General features: G+C 37.1%; 1 protein-coding gene and 1 long non-coding RNA gene across 4 annotated transcripts in view; one reads left to right on the forward strand and one right to left on the reverse strand.

Moving 5' to 3' along the window:
• Nucleotides 1-1,728: 1,728 nt before the first annotated feature.
• Nucleotides 1,729-27,695, reverse strand: part of CDH7 (cadherin 7) — a 137,731-nt gene continuing 111,764 nt past the window's right edge. For 2 of the 3 annotated variants that reach the window (XM_081561549.1, XM_081561550.1), the window contains 5 exons: nt 22,416-22,552; nt 21,067-21,188; nt 20,081-20,198; nt 16,772-17,023; nt 1,729-3,938 (listed from right to left, as the gene is read on the reverse strand). In XM_081561549.1, coding sequence (XP_081417675.1) covers nt 3,445-3,938; nt 16,772-17,023; nt 20,081-20,198; nt 21,067-21,188; nt 22,416-22,552 — 1,123 coding nt within the window. In that variant the 3' untranslated portion in view covers nt 1,729-3,444. Of the gene's footprint in view, nt 3,939-16,771; nt 17,085-19,150; nt 19,159-20,080; nt 20,199-21,066; nt 21,189-22,415; nt 22,553-27,695 lie in introns of all 3 variants that reach the window. The other variant, XM_081561548.1, reaches the window with a different exon arrangement.
• Nucleotides 16,851-21,360, forward strand: LOC145534209 (uncharacterized). Its single transcript, XR_014074343.1, has 3 exons — nt 16,851-17,001; nt 17,918-17,989; nt 20,097-21,360. It is a non-coding gene; the product is annotated as an uncharacterized LOC145534209 (long non-coding RNA).

Consider the following 27,695-nt stretch of genomic DNA (forward strand, 5'->3'; position numbering starts at 1 on the left):
CTACACATTATTATTTCTTGCCTGTGTCTAGTAGTTGTCTAACTGTAACTGCAGTCAGCCTCAGCTGAGCTTCCTATCAAAAGAAAAAGTTGACCAGCTTCATCTGGGTGACTGGTTGTAGAAAGATCTACTCATTGCCTCTGCACAGCATTTTGTCTTCTTGTCTCCTTCCTAATTTTGGTCTGCCAGCTGACTTTGGAATATTGCTTTAGCATAGTGCACATCCAGAATCATAATTTAGGCTTGATCTGCAAAATTTCACTTTCTTGATAAGATTTTCCTGTTCTTTACGCTGACTTAAAATTATGCAAGAGTAACAATCTAGAGTAGAGGCCTGGGCTTATTTCTTTGAGTTGGAAGGTAAAAAGTTAAATGCAGCTAATTTAAGAAATGAAATTGTCCAAAATATGCATTGCTTTGTATACCTTGAGTTTCTAATGGTGCCCCCATAAGGACAAATGGAAAATATGTAAAGTTGTTGGTTTCTCAACCATTTTCTGTATCCGATATAAAATGGGTCCCCTCCTTTTGTACCTGTAGCTCCAAGGACCTGATTCTAGGAAGTCACGACCATGTGCATCTGTATTTAGTAGTAGAAAAGGGCACATATTGCTCTCATGTCATTATTTGAGATTCTATTCATTCATACTGTATTTACAACTAGGAGATTTCCTTTTATAAAGTAAGCAGTGAAGCGTTAGTAAACAGTTACCAACTATTAATAGTTCTCAAAAAAAAAAAAAAAAAGGTAGTGTTTGTTGATTTGTTGATTTCTGTGGTGATCTAACTATTACCACCATGGCTGATCTACCAAGATAGTGTCACTAGAAGCAGAATCAGGAAGAAATGTGCATGATTGGTACTTAGGAGTTGTTCTGAGCTGGCTCCAGTCCACCACTAAATTTTAGTGGTTAGATGATATAATAGGTATTTATTTAGATGCTTTGGAGGATTCTGTAACTAGCTCTAACACTGATTTTTGTTCGTCGACTACTCTCTGGGTTTACACAGAGCCTCTCTCTCAAGGATGTCAGATAAACATATATAACCCTAGATTTCAGAAGAAAAAAAGAGAACTAAAATATAACATTCACCATCATTAAAAGAAGCTTAGCTAGAATAATTCATAGAAACGCCATCTCTATTAGGGACACACTTGCAGCCATCTCAAGATTTCTTTTAAACACCACTGAATCAAGTTCAATACTGTATTATTATCATCTTCCACACACAGAATAGCAATGAGTATATGCAAGAATTTCAAATCTTTATTTAAATTAGAGCCTTCCCCCCAATCTTTTACTGGCAAATATGAAAATTTTTTTGAAAAAAGAAGAAAATATATATACTTTAAAAGAGAAAGCAAGGTGAATGGTGTGATGTTCCTTTTCTAAAATACATTCAAACTTCCATTTATGCAACAATCAGCAGTTGTGACATCATAATCCAAATGTACTATTTATCTTCTTGCAGACAACAAAGGGATTATTACACAACTGTATTCTCAGCACCTTGCTAACTTAACACCTATATATCTGATTTTATGGACTTGGCTGAGTGTACTATGCTTTACTTTTGTAGTCTGAAAAACGTATATGATTAAAAGTCATGAACAGTATCCTTTACTCTTATAAAATTGGTTTTTCATATGCATATATGTATTAATACAGCAAGAAGCATGTCTAGTCATGAAACAATATCTATAAAACTATTTAAATGAAAGAACTGTTTACAGATAATCATATTTATTGAATTATTTATTTTGATGAAGCTGAAGGCCACTTTCACATACTTCATTTCTAAAGGTGGGCTGCAATTTTACAGAATCCTACAGAGTTTCTCATGTAATCAAAATACTGATACTCTGGTTCCAGTGTTTGTCTTTCAGAAAGCACTTTTAGAAACACAATTTCCTATACAATGTCCACTATCTGTAGATTTATTAGGAATCCAGCAATAAACCCTTTTTAAAAGGAAAAAAGAAAAAAAATAAATTTATTCTTACTCGACTATATTCACATTAAACTAGTATTAATCTAGAAAATAATGTTAGGTAGAAATAACATTTTAGTCATAAAATTCTTTTTCTCAAACACATGTGATCACTTGAATTTCCTCTGCTCACTTTGGCACATCTAAACTGTTACAGAAACTATACACTGTTTGGATAATTCTTGAGGAACATATTTGCATCAGAATTGAAAGATGGATTTTGAAATTTATAACATTACATTGTTTAAGATATATTCAAAAAAATCTGTCCATATTTTTACAGCAAAAGAGGGGAAAACAAATTCTCAAAAGTCTTTGGAGCTTCTAGAACTTGTGACCTTGAAAAATAAATCTTGCATCAAAGGAAATCTCAATTCTCTCTGAAATCTCCCTTCTATAATACACTTTCTTCCAATGTTCCCTAAATTCTAATGGCTCAGACAGACAACTTCTGTGTCCTTGTAGCTGTGTTCCTCTCTGAGATGTGAACAGCAGTAGGGCTCAATTGCTCAACCTTTTTCTTTCCATTTCTAGGCTTCATTTCCTTTATGTAGCTCAGACTGGAAAAAAATCAACATGTCCTGATGAGCTTAATATTCCGAGGCAGGAAGATGGACCTGAATTGAGTGGAGATTGGAGCTCCAAAATAAATATAACACCAAGTGTCAAATAAAAAAAGAAAAGGTAGTCTCCTGTACAAATCAGAAGAGAGAATAAAAAAAAAAGGCAACGAATAGACAGCAACTTTTTTTCATACCTACACAAGCATCTCAAAACGACTGCCAACTTTAAGAATAATTTACCTGTTGCTTATTTGGAACACTTCCGGATTTACCTGCTAAACAACGGTTTATATTGCCTTAAACCAGATTTTATTTACTTGTATTGGAGGACTGGGGAGGATTTTCTGAGAATTTTTATATTGCGAAATAAAATATATTTGCTAACCCACAGCAATAAAGTTCTGCTGGATGCTCTAATCTAGCAAGCCGAAAGCATCACTGTAAATTAAATTTGTCCCAAGTTTTGATATGCAAGAAGTTCCAGGACTTCCCTGGCATATCCTGTTTTATTCACCTCAGTGCCAATACCATCACTGACAACACAGGGCACTACTCAGAGGCTGGGTGCCTTTGCAGGTATCTGAGAGTTGCTGTCTATTCACAAACCACTGAGCATTTCTTCTTCTTTTTTTTTTTTAATCAAAAAAGCCTTCAAATGCTCAGAGTCTGTGGTCAGTGCAGTCCCTTGGACAAGTCTAACGAAGATTTTGCTTCACCAAGGCAGAAACCTAAACAGTTAAAAATGGAGGAATATTTACAACCATTTCCCTTTACCAAGTGGAGTTCTTGTGTTCTGTACGTCATTTGTTTGTGTTGCTGTTTTTTTTTTCTTTTTTTTTTTTTTGCCTTTTCTTTTCCTTCAGTACCTTTCAAACTAAGGTCTCCAGGGCTATGAGTACAAGCTCTCCTGGCCGGTTCCATACATGTCTGCGAGGCGTTTAAAACGCGGTCCCCAGTCACTAAGGTAGTCATAATTCTGATCAGAGTTTGAGCTGATGGAATCTAGGGAGCTGAGAGATTCAGCCACCGAGCCATTCCCCTCGAAGGCGTACGTCTGCAAGGAATCATAAGGCGGGGCGCAGGGATCCACGTCGGCTTCTTTCAGCCTCTCCCAAATAAATTCCCGGAAAATGACGTTATCTGGGATGCTTTTAAAAGTCGGTCGACTCAAGAACTGGATTTCCGGGGTCACATCCCTCCGGGTCTTGGTGTCTCTCATGACGTTGAGGTTTCTGAGCGCAGCCATGTCAAAGGCTTCCGTGTCTTCCTCTCCCCCACCCTCGTCGTCGTATCGAACAATGTTTTCTCTGATATCTCTCTCTTCGTCGAAAATCAGGGGCTCTTTTTTCCGTCTTCTCATGGTGACGATCAGGAGGATCAACACTATGACAAGGAGACAGCAAAGGGACAGTTTCAGTCAACTCACCGGCTACCCCCTCCATCCTGGGGAAATTAGGTCTCTGATGTTCATTTCAGGTGTTTCTGTCCTTTCAAGGGAAATGAATGGGCTGCCTACTTTCGCGGGAATTCACAGCAGTAAATGCGCTAAAATTGCTAAAATGCCTTTAATATCGAACACTTTTTATACATCAAGAAACCCTTTCCCACACCTGTTCAGGATTGATGTCACCCTCTTGAATGTAACCTCCAAAGCATTTGGCAGAACAAATGGGAGGACCAGCCCAAGATAAATATAAATTTCAAAGCCATGAAACACAAAGGGACTTTTTTTTTTTTTGAACTCTTTAATTGCTGGAAAGGCAAAGTGACATTCATGAATGTTTGGGGTCTAATTTAACAGCTGCAATTTCCGAGGGAAATGGATTATAGCATTTGGCTGGGTTCTTTGAAGAAATGCCTAGTACTTCTCTATGAAACTCAGCTGTTAAATAAAATCCAGTATGTCAGACCCTATGCAAACATTAAAAGCTTCCCTCTAATAGAGTCCCACTTTCAGCATGAAACACTGAACTGGGTTTTTAATGTATTATGCCTACAGGTATTATGCCTACAGGTTTTAAGTTTTTAGCAGTAGCCAAAGACTGACTGAAGAAATCAATCATTTCTTTAACATTAGGAGTTTTTCTTTTATTAAAACATACATAATAAAGCCGATGTTTGCACTGGAGAACAGAGACAAACAACTACACTGGCTATACTTTTAAACAAACTGAATATACTTTTTGTAAGTTAATTTTTATTGGAGTTTAGTCGCTTTACAATGTTGTGCTAGTTTCTGCTATATAGCAAAGTGAATCAGCTATATGTTTACATATATCTAGTCTTTTGTGGATTTCCTTCCTATTTTGGTCAACCCAGAGCACTGAGCAGAGTTCCCTGTGCTATGCAGTAGGTTCTTGCCAGTTAATCTATTTTCTACATAGTATCAATAGTGTTTATACCAGTGCCAATTCATCCTATTCTCCTTTTCCCCCTTGATGTCCATACATTCCTACTCTACATCCGTGCCTCTTTCTCCTTTGCAAACAAGATCATCTACCTTGCTTTTCTAGAACTGAATATGCACTTTTGTGCCTCTTAATAAATACAGCTGGCCTTCTTCAGCAGGTTCCACATCCAAAGATTCAACCAACCTTGGATTGAAACTATTTTTTTTTTTCCAGGAAGTTGCAAAGAGCAAAACTTGAATTTGCTTCACTTAGGCTACGATTTATACAACATTTACATTGACTTTGCAACTACCGATATAACATTGTATTGGGTGCTATAAGTAAAGATGATCTGAAGTATAGGAGAAGATGTACATGGGTGATATGTAAATACTACGCCATTTTACATAAAGGACTTGAGCATTCTTGACTTTGGGAATTGGTTCCCCACTGATACAGTTGGACAACTGTATATACTAATAAGATGATGCCCGCTCTGCTCTGTTCTGGCTACAAGTTACTGAAGGCTGGTTGACTTGGGAACACATTAGATTTCATGGCCTACCAATTAAAATGAAGTAGAAAGGTATTCTTGAATTTTAGAATTCAAAAATATATAATCATTAGTGAAAATCAGTGAATTATCTTTTGCTACAAATAAGATATCCTTTTAACAATTTTTAATCACAAGAACTTTTTTCCTTGAAGGTCTAGAAGTCCCAAAATATATACTGAGTGGATTACTGTTTGAGGTATATTACTCTCAGCAGTTTTAAAAAGTTTATATTTAAAATACCCTTTAAGGTTTTTCTTTGGCATTAACACATTTGAGAACAGAAATATAAAACTAAGAAAGACAACAAAGTAATTTGGAGTAATTAAAGGTAATGAGTAGGGGTGAAACATATCCCAGCCTTCACCTCGATTTGTTTTAAAAAGCAAAATCTAAAGATGTATTAATTTTAAACAATTTTGTTATCATCAATGAAAAGCATATGCTTTCTTAGGCATGTGTCTGCTATTTGTTTTCCATCATCAGTAGGAATATGACTGACAAAAATAATTTTATTGGGGATCTTTGGAAATAGGGGGAAGCCAGTTGTTTATTGTGGCCCTTTTTTATTTCCTTTCCTATTTGACCCTGGCCTATTGCTCCCCCACAAGCTTTATCTGTAACCTACAGTTTAGGAACTGAGATATATTTCTGAGCTTTCTGCCCACTTTCTCCTGTTGCCATGGCACATAAATGCTTTGCTCTTCATCTTTCTTTCATCTTATTTACTACACTTGAATGTTTTCAACTGGCTTCATCAAAGTAGCAGATGTGTAATTCCAAAACCCATGGTTTTGAAATGAATGAGACATCATTCATTTCCTGTCTGTTCCCATAAATACTCTGCTATATGTCTGCCCTCTCTGCTAAGTGGATTCCCAACTCTGTCCCTTTTTGTCTTCTGAAAATTAGCATGTCCACCACTCCAAAGCCTTTTTGTTTTCAAGCTCCATGCCAGAATGCTACAGCAAAAACATGTTTACAAAAGATTGATATGTTTCTGTTGTAACATTCTGGTGTGAAACTTGAAAATTAACATATAGCTTTGGTGTCAAGCAGGCCTTAGATAAAAGTCCATTCTTTCCTGATATTAGCTGCATGATATTTGCCCAGTAGTTACTACTTGGGCAAGTAACTTAAACTGAACCTGGCCATATGTGATAGTTATACCCAACGTCTGTGCTCACAGACGGGGACTAAAGAGATCAAAGAGATTCGGGAATCGTGTAGGGAGATGAGCAGCAGACCAGGCACTTGTTGTGCAGCAGAGAAGTGTTCATAGTTATCCTGTGACCTACAAGAACATTCATTCAAAATTCTGTGAACACAGCAAGTGAAGACGTTGTGTTTCTCCCCTGAGGGAAAACCAAGAACAAAGTTAGGTAATAAGCAAAGTAGAAGGTGTATCAATTTATGGCAAGACTTATGCCTGAAGATGAAATGGGAGAGAAAAAAAGCAGTGAAGTAAGATGATGGTCTGAATGTATATCAGCTGACCTTCCCGGTAATTCTCTGGAGTAAGTATTTTCCCATTGGCAGGTTCTCAGACACGAAACAATCTCTCTGTGGTCAACGTAATAACCTGGGTTGCGTTGTACTCCCATCTGTCTTCAAAGCCTTTGCACTTTCTCTCATGCTGTGAGCTTAGAACTTCCGTAGAAGGTAATAGAGATAAAAACTGAGAACTCAGGTAACACACCAGGAAATTTAGATTTATATACTTTAGTTTCTGAAACTTTTTTATATGGTCTGCTAGAAATAAAAGTAATTGCAGCAGAAAGTTTAACCAAGAAAGACTTCTCATTAAGAAGTCAAACCGAGTTAAGACACAGAAAGGAAAGGTGAGTATCCAAAGATGTGATTGTGATGGGTGCCAGGTGGAAGCAGGTGAAAGTGAGAAATAAGCCACACAAAGTGAAGAACAAAACTGGGGCGCTGGGTTGGAGGAGATGTTCAATTGAGCACAGGGGGGATGGACGAAGTGACGGCATAGGAATAATGAGGGTATGAAGAAGGGAAGAATTAGATGTCATTTTCATTTAAGTCAGTATCTTAGAAGACAAAATATTTCAAAATTCTCAATTCTCTTTCCTTCATATAAGTACAATGGATCTTCTCATATATTATCTACATCTCACAGTTATTTATTATGCTCTGTTGTAAACGTATTTTCAAACTACCAATATACTTGCCTTCTGACCCTCAATTACAGCGTTTAGTAAAAGTAAAACCTGAGAACCCATGGGTGTGTCAGCCCATGGGGACAATACCCATTTAGGATATTAATATCTTATGAAGTTTGTCTTATTTCCCAATCTTGCCTGGGGCTAAGGATAAATGTGAAGTCTTTTAGAAGGTTAGACAGTTTAACATTTCAATGACTTGGGAGAATATTAATTTCTAACTACTTGAGCATGTATAAAAAATAAATTTTAACCTTTATGGAGAACAAGTATTAACTGCTCTTCAGTGGCTATGGAGATAATCCCTGTATTAAAAGGAATATTTTCTGCCTAAGTAAGCACAAGATTATAAATTTTAAAACGTTTTATCACATGTCTTTCTGTCATATGGAGTATACCTTTGAGTGGAGACAAAAGAAAAGATTTAGGCCTAGTTGAAGCCTAGACATGCACATGTATTGTGCTTGTCCATGAATTTATATATCCATTTCACAAATAGGAGTTAACCATTGAGTACATGACTTTGGTATAGTTATAGGAAATGGCTAACCACTCCAGTATTCTTGCCTGGGAAATCCCATGGACAGAGGAGCCTAGCAGGCTACCATCCACAGGGCTGCAACAGTTGGAAACAACGTAGTGACTCCACCACCACCACCAAGGATATATTAGCCTATTAGGGGAGACAGAGCAGAAGTACTAACAGGATAATTGAAGCCTGAGGGCCAAGGGGTGAGACGGAAGAGTATTCTGGGCACAGTCAACCAGTGAGCAAAAGTGTGAGACCAACACGGGTGAAGAGGAAAGACAGACATGGGAGGAAGCCAGGAGACGTAGGCACTATGAAGGGTTAAGGAGAGCATTATGATCTGGTGCGATCAGATTTGTTTGTAGAAGAAAAAAGTCATTCTGATTAGACTGAGGAGGCAGGGAAGAGTAGGTGTGAGAAAAGAAGTTCGAATACTTAGAGCAGAAAATGCATACTGTTGACCTACATTTCTGATTGTAGAATTCAGTTTCCTAACATTCGATTCAACATTTTCCGAGTATCCCAGTGTGTAGGAAATAGTGCTGGGTACCAGCCAAATATAGCAAGAGCGATTCCCACATCCCAGCAGCTCACTGTGTTGGCTATATATACACATATAAATATAGTACAAATCGTCGTGCGACTCGCTGTAAGAAGATACAGGCGTGCATGGGTGCCAAGAAGCAGGCAGACTGGGAGAGGACCAGTCTCTCAAACTCGAGAAGTAGAAGGAAAGACGTAGAAAGATTTAGAAGTTCACACTGTTAAGTTAGTGAATTCTTCTTTTTCTAAATTTTGTTTGTTTGTTTGTTTTGGAGTATAGCCGATTAACAACGCTGTGATAGTTCAGGTGAATAGCGAAGGGACTCAGCCATACATATACATGTATCCATTCTCCGCCAAGCCCCTTTCCCATCCAGGCTGCCACACAGCACTAAGCAGAGTTCCTTATGCTATACAGCAGGTCCTCGTTGCTGATCCATTTTAAACACGGCAGTGTGCACACGTCCATCCCAAACTCCCTAACTCTCCCTTCAGTGAACCCTTATTCTGACCTTCACTGTGGTGTGTGTGTGTCAGATACACATCTAGACATTTAACCTGGAACATGGTTTTCACTGAATCACCTTGGCAGTATTTTGGTCCTACTTTTCTAACCCACTCCCCAGAGGCTAACAACAAAATTATTTACCCAGAACTTGATAGAATTCTGCAGGTGTAATCTGATGACCACAAAATGGTACTAACTTCTAAATGAGGCTACTTCTATTAAAGAACAACTTTTTCCATTCACGTATTAACATATTTTATTCAGTCTGGGGCTCATTCTAAACCACAGTCATGTAAATTACCTTCAAGTCAGTTTTCCTCATCCTGAAAAATCTGTAAAGGACTTTTAACATGCATATGTAAACAAGTTAACTATCACTTTCTTAAGTGTAACCCATTGTTTATAGACTACTTCCAAAAAGTAAATGTCTGAGTATCATTTAATTAAACAATATTTTTTACAGAGCACAGATTCTCTAAAGCTATAAGCCCTTGAAGGGCAGTGATGCTATTCCACACAGATATAGCTACAGCACAACGAACAGTACTTGACAGTATGATTTCAATAAATGTTTGTTAAACTGACAAAGAACAGGTAAGGTACTATGGTGATATGCAGATAGCTCTTGCCATTAAGTTCAATAACTTATATAAGAAAAAGCAATAATTATATAATGCAATAGTTACAGAACGTTATAACATATGCTAAGAATATATGTATGGGAACGTTTAGCCAGGATGCTCAGAGAACGCCTCACAGAAGAGATGACAGTAAGGTAAGAGGTGATGGATGAGCCAGCCTTCACCAAGAAATATTATTTGCTCTATGGTCTTTATAAACATTCAGAATGTATTCGTTGTAAAAGGCTGTCTAAATCTTCAGTATTCAATGCGGCAGCCACAGGTGGTGAATGAGCATTTGAAATGCGGCTATCACTATTTCAGATTGTTCTAAGTGTAAAATGTACATGTGATGTTAAAGACAATTTTTAAGTAAAATATAATAATAACTGATTACATGTTAAGATTACAAGTTTGTTTATACTGCATTTATTTCACTTTAAAAAATATTTTTGCTAATGAGGTTCCCTTGAAAAGTTAAAATTACACATGTGATTCACACTTATGAATCACATGTGTTTCTTCTGGAAAGTCGATTTAAACAAAAGATTTGAAAATACCAGAAAAATCGTAATTGCATATGGTCTTAAGGTTATAGTAGGGGATTTAATTACCAGATGACATATTGAATAGTAAAACAGTTATTATACTACAGTTATTACTCTATTAGGTATAAGTGAAAAACAACCTAAATGAAAAATTTTTATTAGCATAATCAGAATACAAGTTCAATAATTAATTATAAATAATTATTCACATCAATGGGCAAGTAGAACTTAGCTTTTTAATAACTTCTACCTCCCCCTACTTCAGTTTCCTTCTCTCCAAAATGGAGATAATATTGAAAGAAAGTATTTTACAGTAACTTTATGAAGATTAAGTGAATTTATATTTGCATCATACTTAAATAGTGCTACACAAAGTAAGCACTATCTGATTTCGTTAAAAATGTTATTTTTCTGAATTTCTATAGTAAATTCTTACACACTCCAGTTCCTATTATTTTGGTCTTGCTAAAATTTGAGTCATATAACTGATGCACAGAAAGAAACATACACCTTACCATCCACACACATGTGATTTTGATAACCCCTTGTTAATTTAGTTAATGTGTTTGATTATCTACTCTCTTCCATTTTGTGGAATAACAGATACTGGGCCTGTTCATGAGGAGCATAAAATGTAAAACAAATATAGAAACATAAGTAGAGTGCAATAAGTACTATTCACCAATTCACCCCAAAATATTTTTTCTCCTGGGTGCCCTATGCTAGGTTTTGAGAACATAATGGTTTTACAAAAGAGAGATTAAGATCATTACTTTCAAGGTTTTTTTTATATTTGAGCACAATAAATATTTACCAACTATGATACCCACTAGAAAGGAAACACACAGGTTTTATAATAAAGAATCATGGGCATGAGGAGCACCTAATTTAATCAGGCCATTCTGTCTTTGAAGGTAACGCTGAACTGGGGCACTAGGAGTAGTAAGCATCCAACAGGTGGAGGAAGCCGGAGGAAGGTCTCGGGAACAGGGTGGCACATTTGAAATTCATGGAAAGAAAGGCCACGTGGTTCTTCCTACTGGATGAGTGAGGGATCAGACAGTCTAATATCATCGAGACATGCGCAGGTGCCAGAAGGTGCCTTGCTTTGTGGGCTGTGAGGAACATCTGGATTTTATGTAAGTATATTTAATGCTTCTGAGATGTTTCAAGCAATGAAATAATTTGTTTTAAAAAGTGAACTGACAGGAAAAATACAGGGCTACTAGTGAAGTCGGGCTGTGATCACAGAGAGATGTCACTGGAAATGACATGTAAGAAAAGACGGAAAGGATGAGAGAAGTCAGCTTACCACTTTGTCTGGATCCATGTGCTGTGTAATCAAATATATGCAGATTCCCAGTAAGAGAGGGCTCACGTTTGAATGTGCACTTATGAACCCACACTTCCCAGGTAGCTCAGTGGTAAAGAATTTGCCTGCCAATACAGGAGACACGGGTTTGATCCCTGGTCAGGAAGATCCCCTGGAGGAGGAAATGGCAGCCCACTCCAGTCTTCTTGCCTGGAGAATCCCATGGACAGAGGAGCCCGGTGGGCTACAGTCCATGGGGTCGCAAAGTCGGACACAACTGAGCTCACACTCTTACGTGCAGCCAAGGCAGAGTCACCTATTACTTATAGTCACAAAGAATAAAGAGCTGTAATTAATAAAATCCAAGTGTATGATTCAGACAGATACCAAATATAGCATTTTTAACTGAAATTTAAACTGAATTTTAACAAAACCTCTTTGAAATCTCTACTGCATTTTTTTTTTTTTTTCTCTTTAGGCTGGATCTCAAATAAAGGCCTAAAACTGTAGAATATTATGAAATGAGAATAGTCAGGTCCCACAGAAATACAAGTTAGGGATAATGACAAAAATCAAATATTCTTTTCTACTACTCGGTACACCCAAACATACATGGATTCATTCGGTATCATGTATGATATATGCCTTGTCTGTGTCAGATCATGATTTTCTGAGATGCTACATATATACAATGATGAAATACTGCTCAGTCATTGCCTCCAAAAGCAGGGGTCCACCAGACGAGATCAACAAGTAGACAGTCTGATTTGGATTAATCAGCCAGGAAGGATGCTCTAAGATTGTTTGTACAAGGTGTTATGCTGCCTTAGGAACAGCACCCTCAGGAGCAAAGCAGGTTAAGTGCCAAATAGAAAAAAGGAGTTACTACTTGTTGGATTCTGGGGAGAGGTATTCCAAGCAAGAGAACAAAGCTTTCAAGAAGAGGTAAAAAAAAAAAACAAAGCAGGATGAGTCTGAAAACGTGCTAGTCTGCAATCTGACTAAAGTACACTGTGGGTGGAGAGACAGAAGGGTCAACTGAGAGGGAGCAGTCGGGTCATAGAAAGAAGGTGATTCTAGTCTGTAGGCACCGGGGAGCCACAGAAATCTTTTAGTCTGGGCGTGTTGCAATCACATTTGCTTTTAAAAAGCTTACTCTTTCTGTATTTCCGTTAGATTGTAGCTGATAGAGACTGGGGAAACTGCCATTAATTCAGGAGGGGAAAGGCGGACCCTGGCCAAAATCAGGTAGAGTATTAAGGGAGCGAAAGACACAGATTCAAGAATCAAAGTGAGATTAACAGCACTTAGGGGCTGATTGGCTACAGAGGATGGGACACACAGAAGAGTGCAGGCTGACCGTTCCACTCAAAAAACACACAAGCAGGGACGCAGGAAGGTTGTTCAGTGTATGATAATTTCAGACTTCTCATGTCAGCAGTCTGACAGAACAATGACTGTACCTATTTACTTCTAAGATCCAAACCAGAGATTTGCAAATCATCTGCATACATGAGATACTGCTTTACATGCCTCGGGACAGGAAGAAGTTTAATCGCAACTGAAATTGATCTTTCCCTAAAACGAGTAGCATAAAGTTCCTCTCCATTAAATATGTGAGTTAGAATATGTACGTTAGAATGATTTCATTTAAGGCTCATGTGAGACAGAAAAACCGACCTAAGTACAGTGAATATTTTATGCCTAAAGACAGCTAGTATATTTTGGTTGCCATGAAGCATAAGCTCACATGTAACATACTCGCAAGCTTGAGACAGCATGTTTAGGATTGTGTAAGTGGAGGACACTTTAAATTAGACCGAGTTCACCAAAGAAGTCCTAAAGCCACTAGGTGAAAAACAATCTAAGATAGACCTGCCATATCTACAGATCTACAGGTGGTTCCCAGAGACACACAAGTCTTTCAGACTAGAAAATACTTATGGAAAAATACATCATAAAGGACATGCCCAAGGAAGTCCGGGCTGTGTTTAGGTCTTGGCTCTGACACCTTATAATGCTGTGCATGTCTCCTCTAATATACAATTATTTTCTCATACCAAATGTAGGCTTGGTGGTGGCTTAGTTGTGTCCAACTCTTGTGACCCCATGGACTGTAGCCTGCCAGGCTCCTCTGTGCATGGGATTCTCCAGTCAAGGATACTGGGGTGGGTTGCCACTTCCTTCTCCAGGGGAGCTTCCTCACCCAGGAATCAAACCTAGGTCTCCTGCATTGCAGGCAGATTCTTTACTGACTGAGCTACGAGTGATAGCTAACGTCTAGCACTTAGTACTATCTCATTCAACACAATTCATTTTTTAGTATGTTTGCACTTGTTTGAAAGAGGAACACACCTGCTACTGTAAGTTTAGCCCCTGGAATCTGCCTGTTATTATCACCAGGTCTGCTATGTTATTATGTTCTATCTTTACAGATCACAATGGGGATTCATCTTTTACTTACTGTCCTCAGTTTTTTTCTTTGCAATTTTTATTTAAGTACTACTATAATTTATAAAGCCTGGAAAATATTTTCTTGTTGTACCAAATCATGAGTGGTCTCCACAGTTAAGAGCAGAGGAAAATACTGTTAAGGTCTTGGTGTATCAGGGAAGAAAAGTGAAAAGAAGCATGAAACCTAAACATCCAGCTGCCAAACCTGGACACACTGGAAGAGCATTCATTTCATGAAGTGGACAGTGATTTCCACAAATGCCTTCTAAAAACTAAAGGTGGGCCAGTCTAACTAATCTCCGTTGTGTCTGAAGAACCCAGAGCTAGAAGGGATGTTATAGAACTTCAGTTTCTTGGACCTAAAGATCCAAATAGGGACAGAACAAAACTTAATATAAATATAAGCAACTAACAAGGGATATCATACCCAAACAGCCCAATCAAAAAATGGGCAATATAAATATAAGCAACTAACAAGGGATATCATACCCAAACAGCCCAATCAAAAAATGGGCAGATCTAAGCAGACCTATCTCCAAAGACATACAGATGGCCAAGGGCACATGAAAGCAAGTCAGACAAATATCAAGTAATAGTACTTATATGTGGAATCTAATTTTAAAAGGATGCAAATGAACTTATTTATAAAACAGATGCACAGATCTCAAAATCAAGCTTATGATTACCAAAGGGGAAACACAGGGATAAAGGATAAAATAGGAGATTGGGATTAATATACACACACTATAAAAGAGATAACCAACAAGGACCTACTGTATAGCACAGGGAATTCCACTCAATATTCTGTAACAAGCTATATGGTAAAAGAATCTGAAAAAGAATGGACACAGATAGATGTAAAAACTGATTCACCTTGTTATACACCTGAAACAACACTGTAAATCAAAAAAAACAATACTCCGATAAAATTAAAAACACATACATGAAGGAAAATATTTATCTTCTAGATTATCCAGCTACTATAAAATAAATATACAACTTACCTCTTATTAACATGTTTTGAAATCTGGTAAAGAAATAATAAGCGGTTTGCAATGGTCCAATCTTTTTCAAAACTAACTCTAGTCCTTTACATTATATTCATTATGACTTTAATTGGGAATTACTTGCCATTTCTAATGAATTTCTAAGTTTTGGCCATCTGTATGAAGCTATATGAAAAAAATAGCTTGTGCCCTTCTAGATTTGGTTAGCTGAAGGTAATAACTTCCATTTTCATTAGATTATTTCCATAGTGTATTAGTAATTAGGTCTTACCTTGGTTACTAGGTTGAGAACTTGCTTTATCAATAATACTTAAAATTTACTGAATGCTCACTAGATGGTCGGCACGTGAATTATCATTTAATTTTCACAACAGCCTTATGAGTTTAGCTATATTATTTTCTCCTTTGAGAGTAAGAAGCTAGCCTTAGAAGAACTAATGTTCCCCCTGGTGAAGAGCTCGTATATGTTTAGTCTGTCAGTTGAGTCACTCAGCCGTGTCCGACTCTTTGCGATCCCTAGGACTGCAGCACGCCAGGCCTCCCTGTCCATCACCAACTCCCAGAGCTTGCTCAAACTCATAGTACATGTTGGAGGCAGGCATAAAATCTAGGTTTTACCTAACTCCATAAATCTTGCTTTTAAATATTATACAATTATGATTCTCATTGCTAAATTCAGCTTTTACAAAACTATAAATGAATTTACAAATCATACTAAACCCCAAGAAAACACAAGAGTACAGGCTCAGATGCAATATTAAATGCTTACTGTCCTTGCTGTAGGAAACTACACTTTGCCTTCACAGAATGTAAAGGAATAAACCCATTACCCAATGCCCATGTTGGATGCCTCCCAATTTTTAAAAGGATGCTGCATAATCTCTTATAAAACTGTAATTCTAATATGAGTTATAAACCAAGCTTAACCACATAATAAAGTAATCATGGAAAAGTACAATTACGTATGTAAATTCTTCTTGGGAAATTTTGCACTGCTGAAATTGCAATCTTTTGAGCTTTGCAAATAATAAAGTGTAGTTTAAATCTTTTATGAAAAGAGCCAGGATGTAAAGTCATCATTTCTTTTTTTTATGTCCTCATATTCATTGGTCTTTTTTAAAAAATTATGTATTTCAAACACACAGGCAAGAATAGAGACTAATATAAAGAATGTTCATGTCTTAAGAAGTTAAGTATTAGATTCCACTGAAGGCCATGATTTCTAAAATAAGTATATTATCAAAATAACATAGAAAAGATTCTCTCTAGTCTAATAGAGCCTCCTGAACTCTAAAACAAATAGGATGGAGGAGATGGTAAATGTTTTTTAAAATCTTTAAAAAAAACCATTTTAAACAGAAGCCATTTATCTTCACTGATGTTTACAAAATAAAAATTGACAATTTAACTTTTAAACATATCACTGGAAAGTGTAGCCAATGGTCATTCCTCTGTGAGCCAAATACCATGGGTTAGAATATCTGCATGTGTTCTCAGAACGTATGAAAAGTTCTGACCTCCGGCGGTTGTGACTGCTCTTACAGAGAAAGCATCGCAGATGGCACCTACCCAGTAACGTCAGGACACAGGCCAGTATCGCGATCAGGGCTCCTGTGCTGAGGCCGGCAGGGAGGACGTAGGCCTCGGCGTTGCAGGTCTGGGCGACCCCGTCTGCGTCACAGTCACAGACGCGGATGGTGAGGGTGTTGGTGCTGCTGAGCGAAGGCGACCCGCTGTCCACGATGAAGATTGGCAGGTAATAGACAGACTGCTCCTGTCTCCGGAAACCATTTCTCCTGGTGAGAATTGAGGCTGTGTTGTCTAGGGTGAAGAAAGCAGACGTAGAGAATACAAGATTTCTGATGCACTCTGTCCTACCAAACTTCATCTGACTTAAAGTCACTCTCCTTAGCTTCTTTTGACAGAGAGCCATATTTCCAAATACTGGTTCATTTGGATACATTTTTAAAAACTTACGTCGTGCTACGTGGTTATGACCAAAGAAACAGTTATAAAGTAAAATTGAACAGAAAAATGTTTATACATCATTTATCATATTAAAAAGTGTATACTAGATTTAATTTTTACAATCTTAAATTTCAAACCATATGCTTATAGAAAGGATAATAATAATTAACAGGTTAAATATTTTTGCAATGTCATTGGAGAGATAGGTGAAATTTCCAATTTATCCTTTCTTTGACAATTTCCAAGCCCAATACAGAAACAAGTAAAATAAGCCACTCTTGTTTTAATTAAAAAGAGTACGCAAAGATAGTCAAAAGAGGAATTGTTATATAATTTTTAAAAATCCATATGGGTCCATAGCATTACCAAAACATCATGTATATAAACATTTTATCAGTGATAAATGAGGCCATTTGAATTTATATTTATATTCAGTATTCTATTTCATCTAAACAATTAGTTACTATAAAACTTTTAACAGTGGTTAAGTCTGAATGACATAGCTGTATGATATACCTTTAATTTCTATATCAGAAATAGAATTTTTTAATCTGCTAACAATTTGTTCAGTTACCTTACCTTAATTAATAAAGGAATTTCAAATTTTATAGCAATTAATTAAAATATAATGGAAAAGAGGGAATGCCAGGACCATAGTTTTATCTACTGTGCTTTAATATACAGTGTTATCAAAGAATTAACAATACTCTAATCAAAGAGCCAGCTGACATCTACTATCTCTAACAGCCCAGAAGAGCATGCACTCATGAGACTGGAATTACAAATGCAGCAGGAAGAAAAGTGTTTGGTGTTCAGCTGGTAGGTTTCTATATAAACAAATCTTTTATTTTAAAATGTATGAATTCAAGAGTGTTCATTTAAAAACTACACATGGAGTTGAACGATATTATGTTGAGTATGTTTCTGTAACTTAACACACACACTCAGCTCTAGTCTGCCTCCCAACTGACCAGATGTTATACATATTTATGACTTGACACCCGAAGGTTTTTCAAAGTTGCAGATTTGTAATCTAACATGCCTGGCATCAAATAACGCATACACACAACAATTGGGGAATACATGCTGAAACGTTCAATATCTGACATGTGATTTTTAAATTTATAGTAATGTTCCTGTGCTTGGGGAAGAGATCACCAAGCTCACCATGTTCTCTATGTATTCCCTAAAACAAAAGCCAACATATGAACTGCTGTTCCTTCTTCCTGTTCCTTATGTTTTCCTCCAAGATTCCCATAAGCAAGGGCTTGACTTGGGAAAAGCTTTTAATTGTGTGGCTGGATGAATTCCCGGGAAATCCAACCATTTTAGATCCTGCGCTGGTCCAACAATCATGGTGGTACTGGCTGATGACACGTGGGGGAAATATTCAGACCCTCTGAGGCCTAAATCCCCTCTGTACAAGTGCTGAGAATGGTCTTTTCCAACTATGATGAAGGCAGAGAGTCTGGGATTACCCACACAGAGAATGTGCTTCCTTTTATGTTGCTAAGGGGAAAAGATACTATCCTCATTAAGCAGAGAGTGGCATCAGAAAAAATATTATTTTCAGATAGAATTTTTGAGGTCAAAGCTGAATTTTCTCCAGTAAAATAGTTGGTGGCTTCAGGTAAAAGCACTTGCAATGTCTATTGTCTGAAAGCAAGTCTTTTTAGTAAGTCAGATTGGACTAACACATTCTACATTTGGTTTTTCTGAAACTTGATTCACATATTAAAACTGGAAAAATTACATTTTCTATAGTGTTCGGGTATGTACTCCTCTCTGGTGGCTCAGACAGGAAAGAATCTGCCTGTAATGTGAGAGACCTGGGTTCAATCCCTCGGTTGGGAATATCCCCTGGAGGAGGAAATGGCAATCCACTCCAGTATTCTTGCCTGGAGAGTCCCATGAACAGAGAGGTCTAGCAGGCTATAGTCCATGTGGTCACAAAGGGGTGGACACGACTGAGTGACTAACGCTTTGAACTTTTGAAAATCCTCTCTCTCTGTGTTTACACACACATATATATCAAAGTTAGATAATAAATAGCAAGTTCTCATACTTCCTTGAAAAGTTTTTATGATAGTCTATAGACAATCTGTTGGAGAAGGAAATAGTAACCTACTCCAGTATTCTTGCCTAGAAAATTACATGGACAAAGAAGCCTGGTGGGATACAGTCCATGGGATCACATAAGAGTCAGACACTACTTAGTGACTAAATACACTATCTATATGGCTATAAATGTGTGTGTGTTTCTATAATTGAGCAAAACCAGAAACTAACTACAGATATTTGAAAAATGTTTCTATAATGACATTTATAAAACTGCTTTTCTTTGAAGCATAGAAATGGGATTTGGAATGACAGGGAATTCATTATTCCTTTTAAATTCTGTATTTCTTTGCATCAAGGGTATATTATTTCCATGGATTACTTTTATGCTAACAATGCAACAATAACTGATGTTGACACTGAAAATACTACATCAAAGTTGATTTAGGTTGAAATGTGTTAAGTCCAATTACTTTCCTAATGTCTCAAGTTATGCCTAGGGAATATAATCCTTACTAAGGCATTTAGCTGGCCCTCAACTGATTAGATACTCTGGATAAAGAGCTTTGTATACAAATAAGGAAGCAAATATCCAGAAAGAAAAGACAGAGAGATGAATCTGTCTTCTCCCCTCTCTGGAGTTAGGCCTAAAATGATTTAAGTAGCAGATTCTTCTTCATGACAGAAAATCCATAGATAAAAATTACTTGAGGGGCTCATTTCCCTTTAATTAATGTCCTTGCTGTTATAAGGAAAAGAAATCCCCAATCAGCATTCCTGAGTGAGAAAACGCTCTCTTGTTTAGAAAGCTCCTGCCTGTTGCCTCCTCTGGCGACAACAGCTAACCCTTACCTTTGTTGTCTTTCAGTGAAAAGTTGTGGTTGTTTGTTGCATCAGTTGTTAAGCTGAAATAGAACTGGTGGCCATTGGATGGCTCGTCTCTGTCAACAGCACTGACTTTCTGGATAACCTAGGAACAGACAATGGAAAACAAGACAGCATGTTGGTGCGCTCTGTTTTTTGAGCAGGGAACAGAGCAGCTTAACACCGATGATAAATACCATCCTGTGGAATGAGCTGCAGAAGGGTCAGGTGTACTGAAATGAGGACTTCCCTGGTGGCTAAGACAGTAAAGAATCTGCCCGCAATGTGGGAGACCTGGATTTGCAGAAGATCCCCTGGAGAAGGAAATGGCAACCCACTCCAGTATTCTCCCTTGGAAAACCCCACGAAGAGAGAAGTCTGATGGGCTATAGTCCACAGAATCGCAAAAAGTCAGACACGACTGAGTGACTAACACACATACTGATATGAACACAATCTATAAAGGGCTCTGAAAATCAAATCATGTTCTTTTCAAAATTCGTATTTGAACTGACTTGTATGAACCTCACAAATAAGCTGTACCAACTAATTATACCTTATCAGAAACATCACAAGACACTGACAATATGGATAAGCAGACCAAACCACAAGGAGGCTACACTCCACTAAATTCTTGGAACTTCAAAGTATGTAAGCCCCGCTGTGTAACATGGGAAATGGCCCAATCGAGCTTCACATGCTATATTTCTCTTTAAAAAAGCCTGAGCCCTTAACATCTACCATGGCTTTTACAATGTTTACCTTTCTTCTGGAGGAATTTTTTCATCATCCCAATTAAACCAGAATTTGAAAGTTCCTTTAATATTAGTTTATGCTATACATCAAAGTGTTAGTTTTGCTGAAGCATGCTGATGATATTTCATCTTAAAGCTGGCAGGATTTCAAAGGCAACTACCGCTGGGTATTTTTAAAGAAATCACGAATGAGGAGGCTGGTGTTCTGAAGCCTCTTACCTGGCCTGGCTGGGCATTTTCACAAACGGTGGTCTCATAGTCCATGGCAAACTCAGGGGCGTTGTCATTGATGTCAAGGATAGTGATTGCTACGTAGCCTCTTCCCACTTGAGATGGATTCTCTAGTAAAGAGGAAAAGATTTTCTCATTTACAGGCACACCTAGTTCTACTGCACTTTGCTTGAATGTGCTTTGTAGAGATTGTGTGTTCTACAGATTGAAGGTGTATGACAACTCTTCATCAAGCACGTCCATCAGGCCCATTTCTGCAATAATACCAGCTCACCTACCTCATGTCTCTGTCCCAGTTTTGGTAATTCTCACAATATTTCAAAACTTATATTTATTATGTGTTATGGTGACCTCTGATGTTCCTAATATTCTTACATCTGAAGGTTCAGATGACAACAATCTTTGGCTTTAAAATATTTCTTAAGGTGTCAACATTGTTTCTCTAGACATAATGGTATTTATTACACACTTGACAGACTACTGATTAGTATAACTTTCATATGTACTAGAAAACCAAAACATGTGACTCATCACTGTAATACTCACTTTAGCGCAGGTGGCTGGAATTGAACCTGCAACCTCTGATCTCTGCTTGTGCTTAGAGTAAAGCTATTACTCCAATGCCACCTTTCTTAAGAAACTTATATTATGAACAGTTAGAATCAATCAAAAATGTCTGCCTCTAAAGCACAAATCTAATAAGGAAATGACCATGATTCAAGTAAAATCTAGAATTATAACACTGCAGATTTTAAAGGAAGCAACAAATTCTGATCCAAATGTCATATATACACAGAGAATGACAAGCCATGAATTTAAATATTATCTGATGCTAGAGCTCCTTTTGTATGAATATGTCTATAATATATACATATTACCTATGTATATATATACCATATTATAAACATGTATACAATGTAATTGTGCATTATTCTCAAAGTTTTTCTCATCAAGGACCAAAATAAGTTTAATACGAGAATGTACAAACTTGAGTGTCTGTTTAGAGATCAATTGACTATTTTTGTAAGCTACTGAACTAACCCATGTCAGCATAGATGCAGTGCATGAAATATGACCACAAGATAAGAAGAAACCGTCTGAGGGTAAATCAGGCCCATTATTTCATGGTAACTTCATTCCATTAACTTTCTAAGTATTAGCAAACCAAGTTAGAAAATGTAAATATATTTCACACCTTGAAATTAGGGAGTTTCAAAACTTTACTGAATTCAGACAAGTATCTAGTAAAATTCAAGTTGAAATTATAAACTCATGGCAGCCCATTCTCCACTCTCAATGTCCTCCATCCTAATTTAATGTTAAACCTTACAACTTACGGCTCTCCATTGCAAGGACTGTGATATTGTGAACAGCGTTTGTCTCTCGATCCAAAGATTTGGCGGTTGTAATAACTCCACTGTTGGCATCGATATTGAAGTATCTCTCCAAATCTGTATTTCTGTCAATTGAATATCTAATATTTAAAAAAATTAAAAAAGCACTTCAATATTTATGTTTGGTTATAATTTGCTCTATTTATTTTGTTAATTGCACATCAAATCACCAAATTCTGCTGACTCCACTATCTGTCATATTAACATAGAATATGCCTAGTTTAAAACTGCACCAGTGTTCTAGTTGATTCATCATCTGCTTTTCAGTAACCTCTGCTTTCCTGTCCAACAGTACAAAATAAAAACAATCATATAATTAGCATAATTATATTCAAAATAAATTTGATTATGCCATTATAAACTCCAAACAGTGGCTCCTAAAAAAACATTTACAACATATTTAGTATCCCTGGTCACGATTAGAGGTCCCTCTAAAATGAAATATATGTAGACAACTCACCCATTCACATATATTGAGTAACATCTTGTGTCTTAATAACTCCAGCCTGATCTTAACCTTTCTTCTTTTTGTATCACTTACTCAGGAACCACAGACATGTTTCAAAGCAGAACCCCGCATCGTGCGGAAAAGAGAGCCCTGGTACACTGTTAGTGGGAATGTTAATTGGTACAACCACTAGAGAAAACAGTATGGAGGTTCCTTAAAAAAAAACAAAACAAAACCACTCTTTGCCATATATATGGAGAAAACCATAATTTGGTAAGATACATATACCCGATGTTCACTGCAGCACTATTTACAACAGTAAGACATGCAAGCAGTCTAAATGTCCATCAAAAGAGGAATGGATAAAGATGTAGTACATACATTCAATAAAGTATTAATCAGCCATAGAAAAGGTCAGAATAATGCCATTTGCAGCAACATGGAGGAGCCTAGAGATTGTCATACTGACTGAAGTCAGAAAGACAAACATCAAATGATATAGCTTATAATCTAAAAAAAGGTACAAATGAACTTTTATAAAATAGAAGGTAGAGTCACAGATGTAGAAAACAAAGTATGGTTACCGGGGGAAAAGCAGGGAGGAGTAAATCGAGACCCTGGGATTGATATATACACAATACCATGTAAAATGGATGACTAATAAGGACCTACTGTATAGCACAGGGAACTCTACTCAAAACTCTTTAATGGCCTACATGGGAAAAGGGTCTAAAGAAAAAAAGAGTGGATATATGTGTAACTGAACCACTTTGCTATACATTTGAAACAACACTGTAAGTCAACTCTAATCCAATATAAAATAAAAATCTTTAAAAATCCCTCAAATTACATAAACATTTTGGTATGTTAAAGACTTTTCTCATAATATCTGCTATCCAAACATTAGTGAAAAACTACTGCTCTACTTGTATTCTTATTCTATTATGCTATTTTTTGTTCCATATACAAAATTCACCCTTTCCTCATTAATGACTACCGTCAAATGCACTCACAGTCTTTCTCCTTGGGTGAAATAAGGACTGTCATTTAAAAACAAATGAATGAACAAATAAACACACACCCAAAATCAGAAAGTATTCTGTTTCCTGAGTACTTCATTGATGGTTATTAAACAGAATCATCTACTGCTACTCTGCTCTGTAACAAGATGCAAGGGACATAAAAAGGAAAGAGATGACATCAAAAAATGTTACCAAAAAATTGACAACAAACCAGCAAACATTACTGTCTTTGTGCAGCAACAGGTATTTGAGTATTCAGAATATGAGAAAGCTATCTAATGGCTTCTGTTTTCTTGATGGCATAGGAGACAAGATTATCAGCTAAGACAGAAAGGAGAAGGTGGTTTGAGAAGGAGAGAGAATTCCTTTTTTTAGAAGAGACCAAAAATACATATACTATGGAGAGTATAATGGAATAAGCTACACATTGTGGATTGCTCCTTTGAGACGTATGTCCATTAATTTAATGTGAAGCCAGTCATCCTATTTGTCTGTCTTGCTTGTTTGAAGATGTGTGTAAAAGGAGAGGGTTGGGTTGAGCCAGTTATGGACAACCAAAGGAGAAGAGGAGGGTAGATTCGGACATCTACATAGGAGGAATGATAAAGAAGACCCATGGTGTCTAAGCTTGTAAGAGGGAACTGAGGAAATAAGAGAAGGCAGATTGACATGACATGGTAGCATCACCAAGTGGTAGGACTTTCTCAGGATCCAGAATTGCTGAAGTGAGGGTAGTAGATAGAGAGTATATGCTTGAAGTAGATTTTCAACAGCTGCTGAGAGTTAACAAGCCAAGGGTATGTTCATAAGAATCTATGACAAAACTGCGGCAAAGAAACAGATCATTAAAGTCAAAAGGACTAAGAAAGTGAGAGGCCACATACTAATCATCATGCCAAAAGTGATGGTAGAGAAAGACAAAATAATCTGAGTACTAAAAGACTCAACAAATCAGTGTGATTACTGTATATCTGGTGGTGGATAGCAACAGGAAAGGTTTTGAGCCAAGTGCGGTGATGCATTCTGCCAAGAGTTGAGAGTTTGGACAGGAAAAGAAAACTAGTTTGAAAATGGTAATGCCAGTACAAAGGATACTCACCCTCACCTCCAGGATCTGCGCTACATGAAACATGAGAGAAAAAATGCATCTTAACTGAAAGTCCCTACACCCTCTATTTACTATCTATCTATTGCAGCTAAGTGTCCTCATTCAAATCAAGACATTCTATTTAACCTGTCTGTCCTATCTGCTGACCTCAAGAACATTTTTCTTTGGGTTTGGATCCTTTTCTATCTCTAAAGCTTTACTGGAATCAAAAACATGTGTTTTTCATTTTAAAAAATTTGTGTCAATTTCTCTGTTGGCCTCCATTCTGTCAAATCCATTGTTCACTTGTCTCTCCTTACTTTCTATCTCATCCAAGTTTCCCACAATTGACCACTGACAACTCCTTAAAACACATTCTCCTTTTGCCTTTATTAATACCATGTATTCTTTGTTTTTTTCTTACATTACTGTCTGCCCTTTTCAGGACCTCAGTTGGTTTACCCTCTCCTCTGTGATCTTTAATTACTTCCCCCAAAATCTTTCCCACAGATACCTTTCTCTTTGAAAAAAATATTTTTCCTTCCATTTTATATGGTCCTGTAGCATAACTCAGTTTTATAATTCTGATGACCCCTAAATTTATATAAAAATCTCCTTGGCCAACCAGACTTACCTACTGAATTACTTGCTTAGTAGAAGCACACATAAATCAACGATGTGAACTGAAACGTGGCATTCTCAGACTGCTGTTCTGTCTCCTGAGGTCTCCCACACACCTCCTCCCTCCCTCTTCTCCACCTGAGCAAATGACATCACCTGTCATGTGGACGCTCAAACTAAAAACATAGATTTGTTTCTCTCTCTCGTCCCTGCACCAATTCGTCAATATCTACTCTCAAGTGCAGTCATTCCAAGCTACTACATACGAGCTTCGACTCTGCTTTATTCTACTCTTTATCAGCGTACTTCCATTCTTACCATCTGCAATCTACTTTCCACACAACAGCCATGCAAACAAGAACAGACATACATTTTCAGTTACATAGAAAATACAGATCTTCTCTGAAATGTTGCTTTAGTCAAACCAGTTTATGCCATTATTTCATATTATTAATATATTCTCTCTTTATATATACCTGCGACCATATACACATATATTATCCTATATATAATTCAATGATAATAGAATAATATTAATGTTTGACAAGAGAATATAACAATACCCAGGCATCAATGGAGTCAATAAAAAAGCCTCAATTGTTCATTTTATTTTTTAAGTCAACTGTGGTAATGTTAGCATATTCAGGAAAAAAATAACTTCTAGATTATTACAAAGCAAAAAGGCCTTGAACTTGCCACATATCTGTCTAAATGAGTTCATGTAATTCCTCAGCAGACTAAAGTTAATTCCTCTATTATCAATAGTCTCAAAGCTTCCCAGTATTAGAATAAAGGACATTAAACTCAAGAATTCATTTAATATGTTAAATATCTCCAAGTTCTGTTCACCTCATAGAAAAACCCCTAAATATTTTAGGAATATAGTTATCACCTATGCCTCTATAAGTTTTGAGAAAAATGGATACTAGAGTTTCTATTATCCAAATATTAATCATTTCTAAATCATAAACTCTGTAGCTTCCACTTGTAAACTGTGTGGTAGCTTTAGTTCTAACTCCCATTTGTTGTTGTTTTTGTTTAGTTGCTCAGTCATGCCAGACTCTACGACCACAGGAACTGTAGCCCACCAGGCTCCTCTGTCCGTGGGATTTCATCAGCCAAGATTATTGGAGTGGGTTGTCATTTCCTTCTCCAGGGGATCTTCTCTACCCAGGGATTGAACTCACGTCTTCTGCATTGGCCAGTGGATTCTTTACCACTGAGCCACCAGGGAAGCCCTATAACTCTCAATTAGCTCTCACTAAATAGCCATATACACACACACAAATATATATGGTATTTGATAATTTACGAATTATTCTGATATTCGTATGTCACCCTTTCACTCATTCACCTTTCAGCAATTAATCTGGAGAATCTGCCTGTGATACTTTACTTCAGGAAATACGGTATATCAAGAAAATATTCTGAAAGACAGTAATTTAAAAGAAGTATTCAGGAGGAAACCAACAAATTGCTGTGCTCAAGTAAGATGAAGGGAACGAAGGCAAGAGTGGGGAAGAGAAAGAGGTGTTAACTTGAGAAGAGATGGAAGACTCTGGCAGGGACCGAGTAGACACGGAACAGTTATTGTACTTCTTAATCACAAGGACTTGGGATCCCCAGCATTAAAGGGGTCCCTAAGTTTCTACCAGCCCCTCTGGACATGCAAAAAGCAGGAATTTCTGTATGAGACATTAGTTAATGATAAAGTTACCTGAGGAAAAAAAATTCCTTAACCAAGAGAAATAAAGAAAATATAGCACTTTTTAGAGTGAATGGTGCAAATTGTCTTTGAATTAGTCTAGGAGGGCTGAGTGAGCCCAAGAGAGAAAAAACACTCCAGAGAAGTTCAGAGCCATACGTTCTTTGTAGCTCCAGATCTACTGGCTTGGGGACAGAGAAATATAATTGCCTGAGTCAATTAGAGGCTGAACAGGAAAGGAAAGGACTGGTGTTTCTCTAATCATGACCCAAAGTTATCTTTAATGCAACTTCTGCTGCATTTAGTGGTGATTGCACACTCACCTCACAATGATCCTTCT

This window comes from Giraffa tippelskirchi, chromosome 14 (assembly GCF_054371585.1).
Source record: "Giraffa tippelskirchi isolate mGirTip1 chromosome 14, T2T-mGirTip1v1.2.pri, whole genome shotgun sequence".
Lineage (NCBI taxonomy): Eukaryota > Metazoa > Chordata > Mammalia > Artiodactyla > Giraffidae > Giraffa > Giraffa tippelskirchi.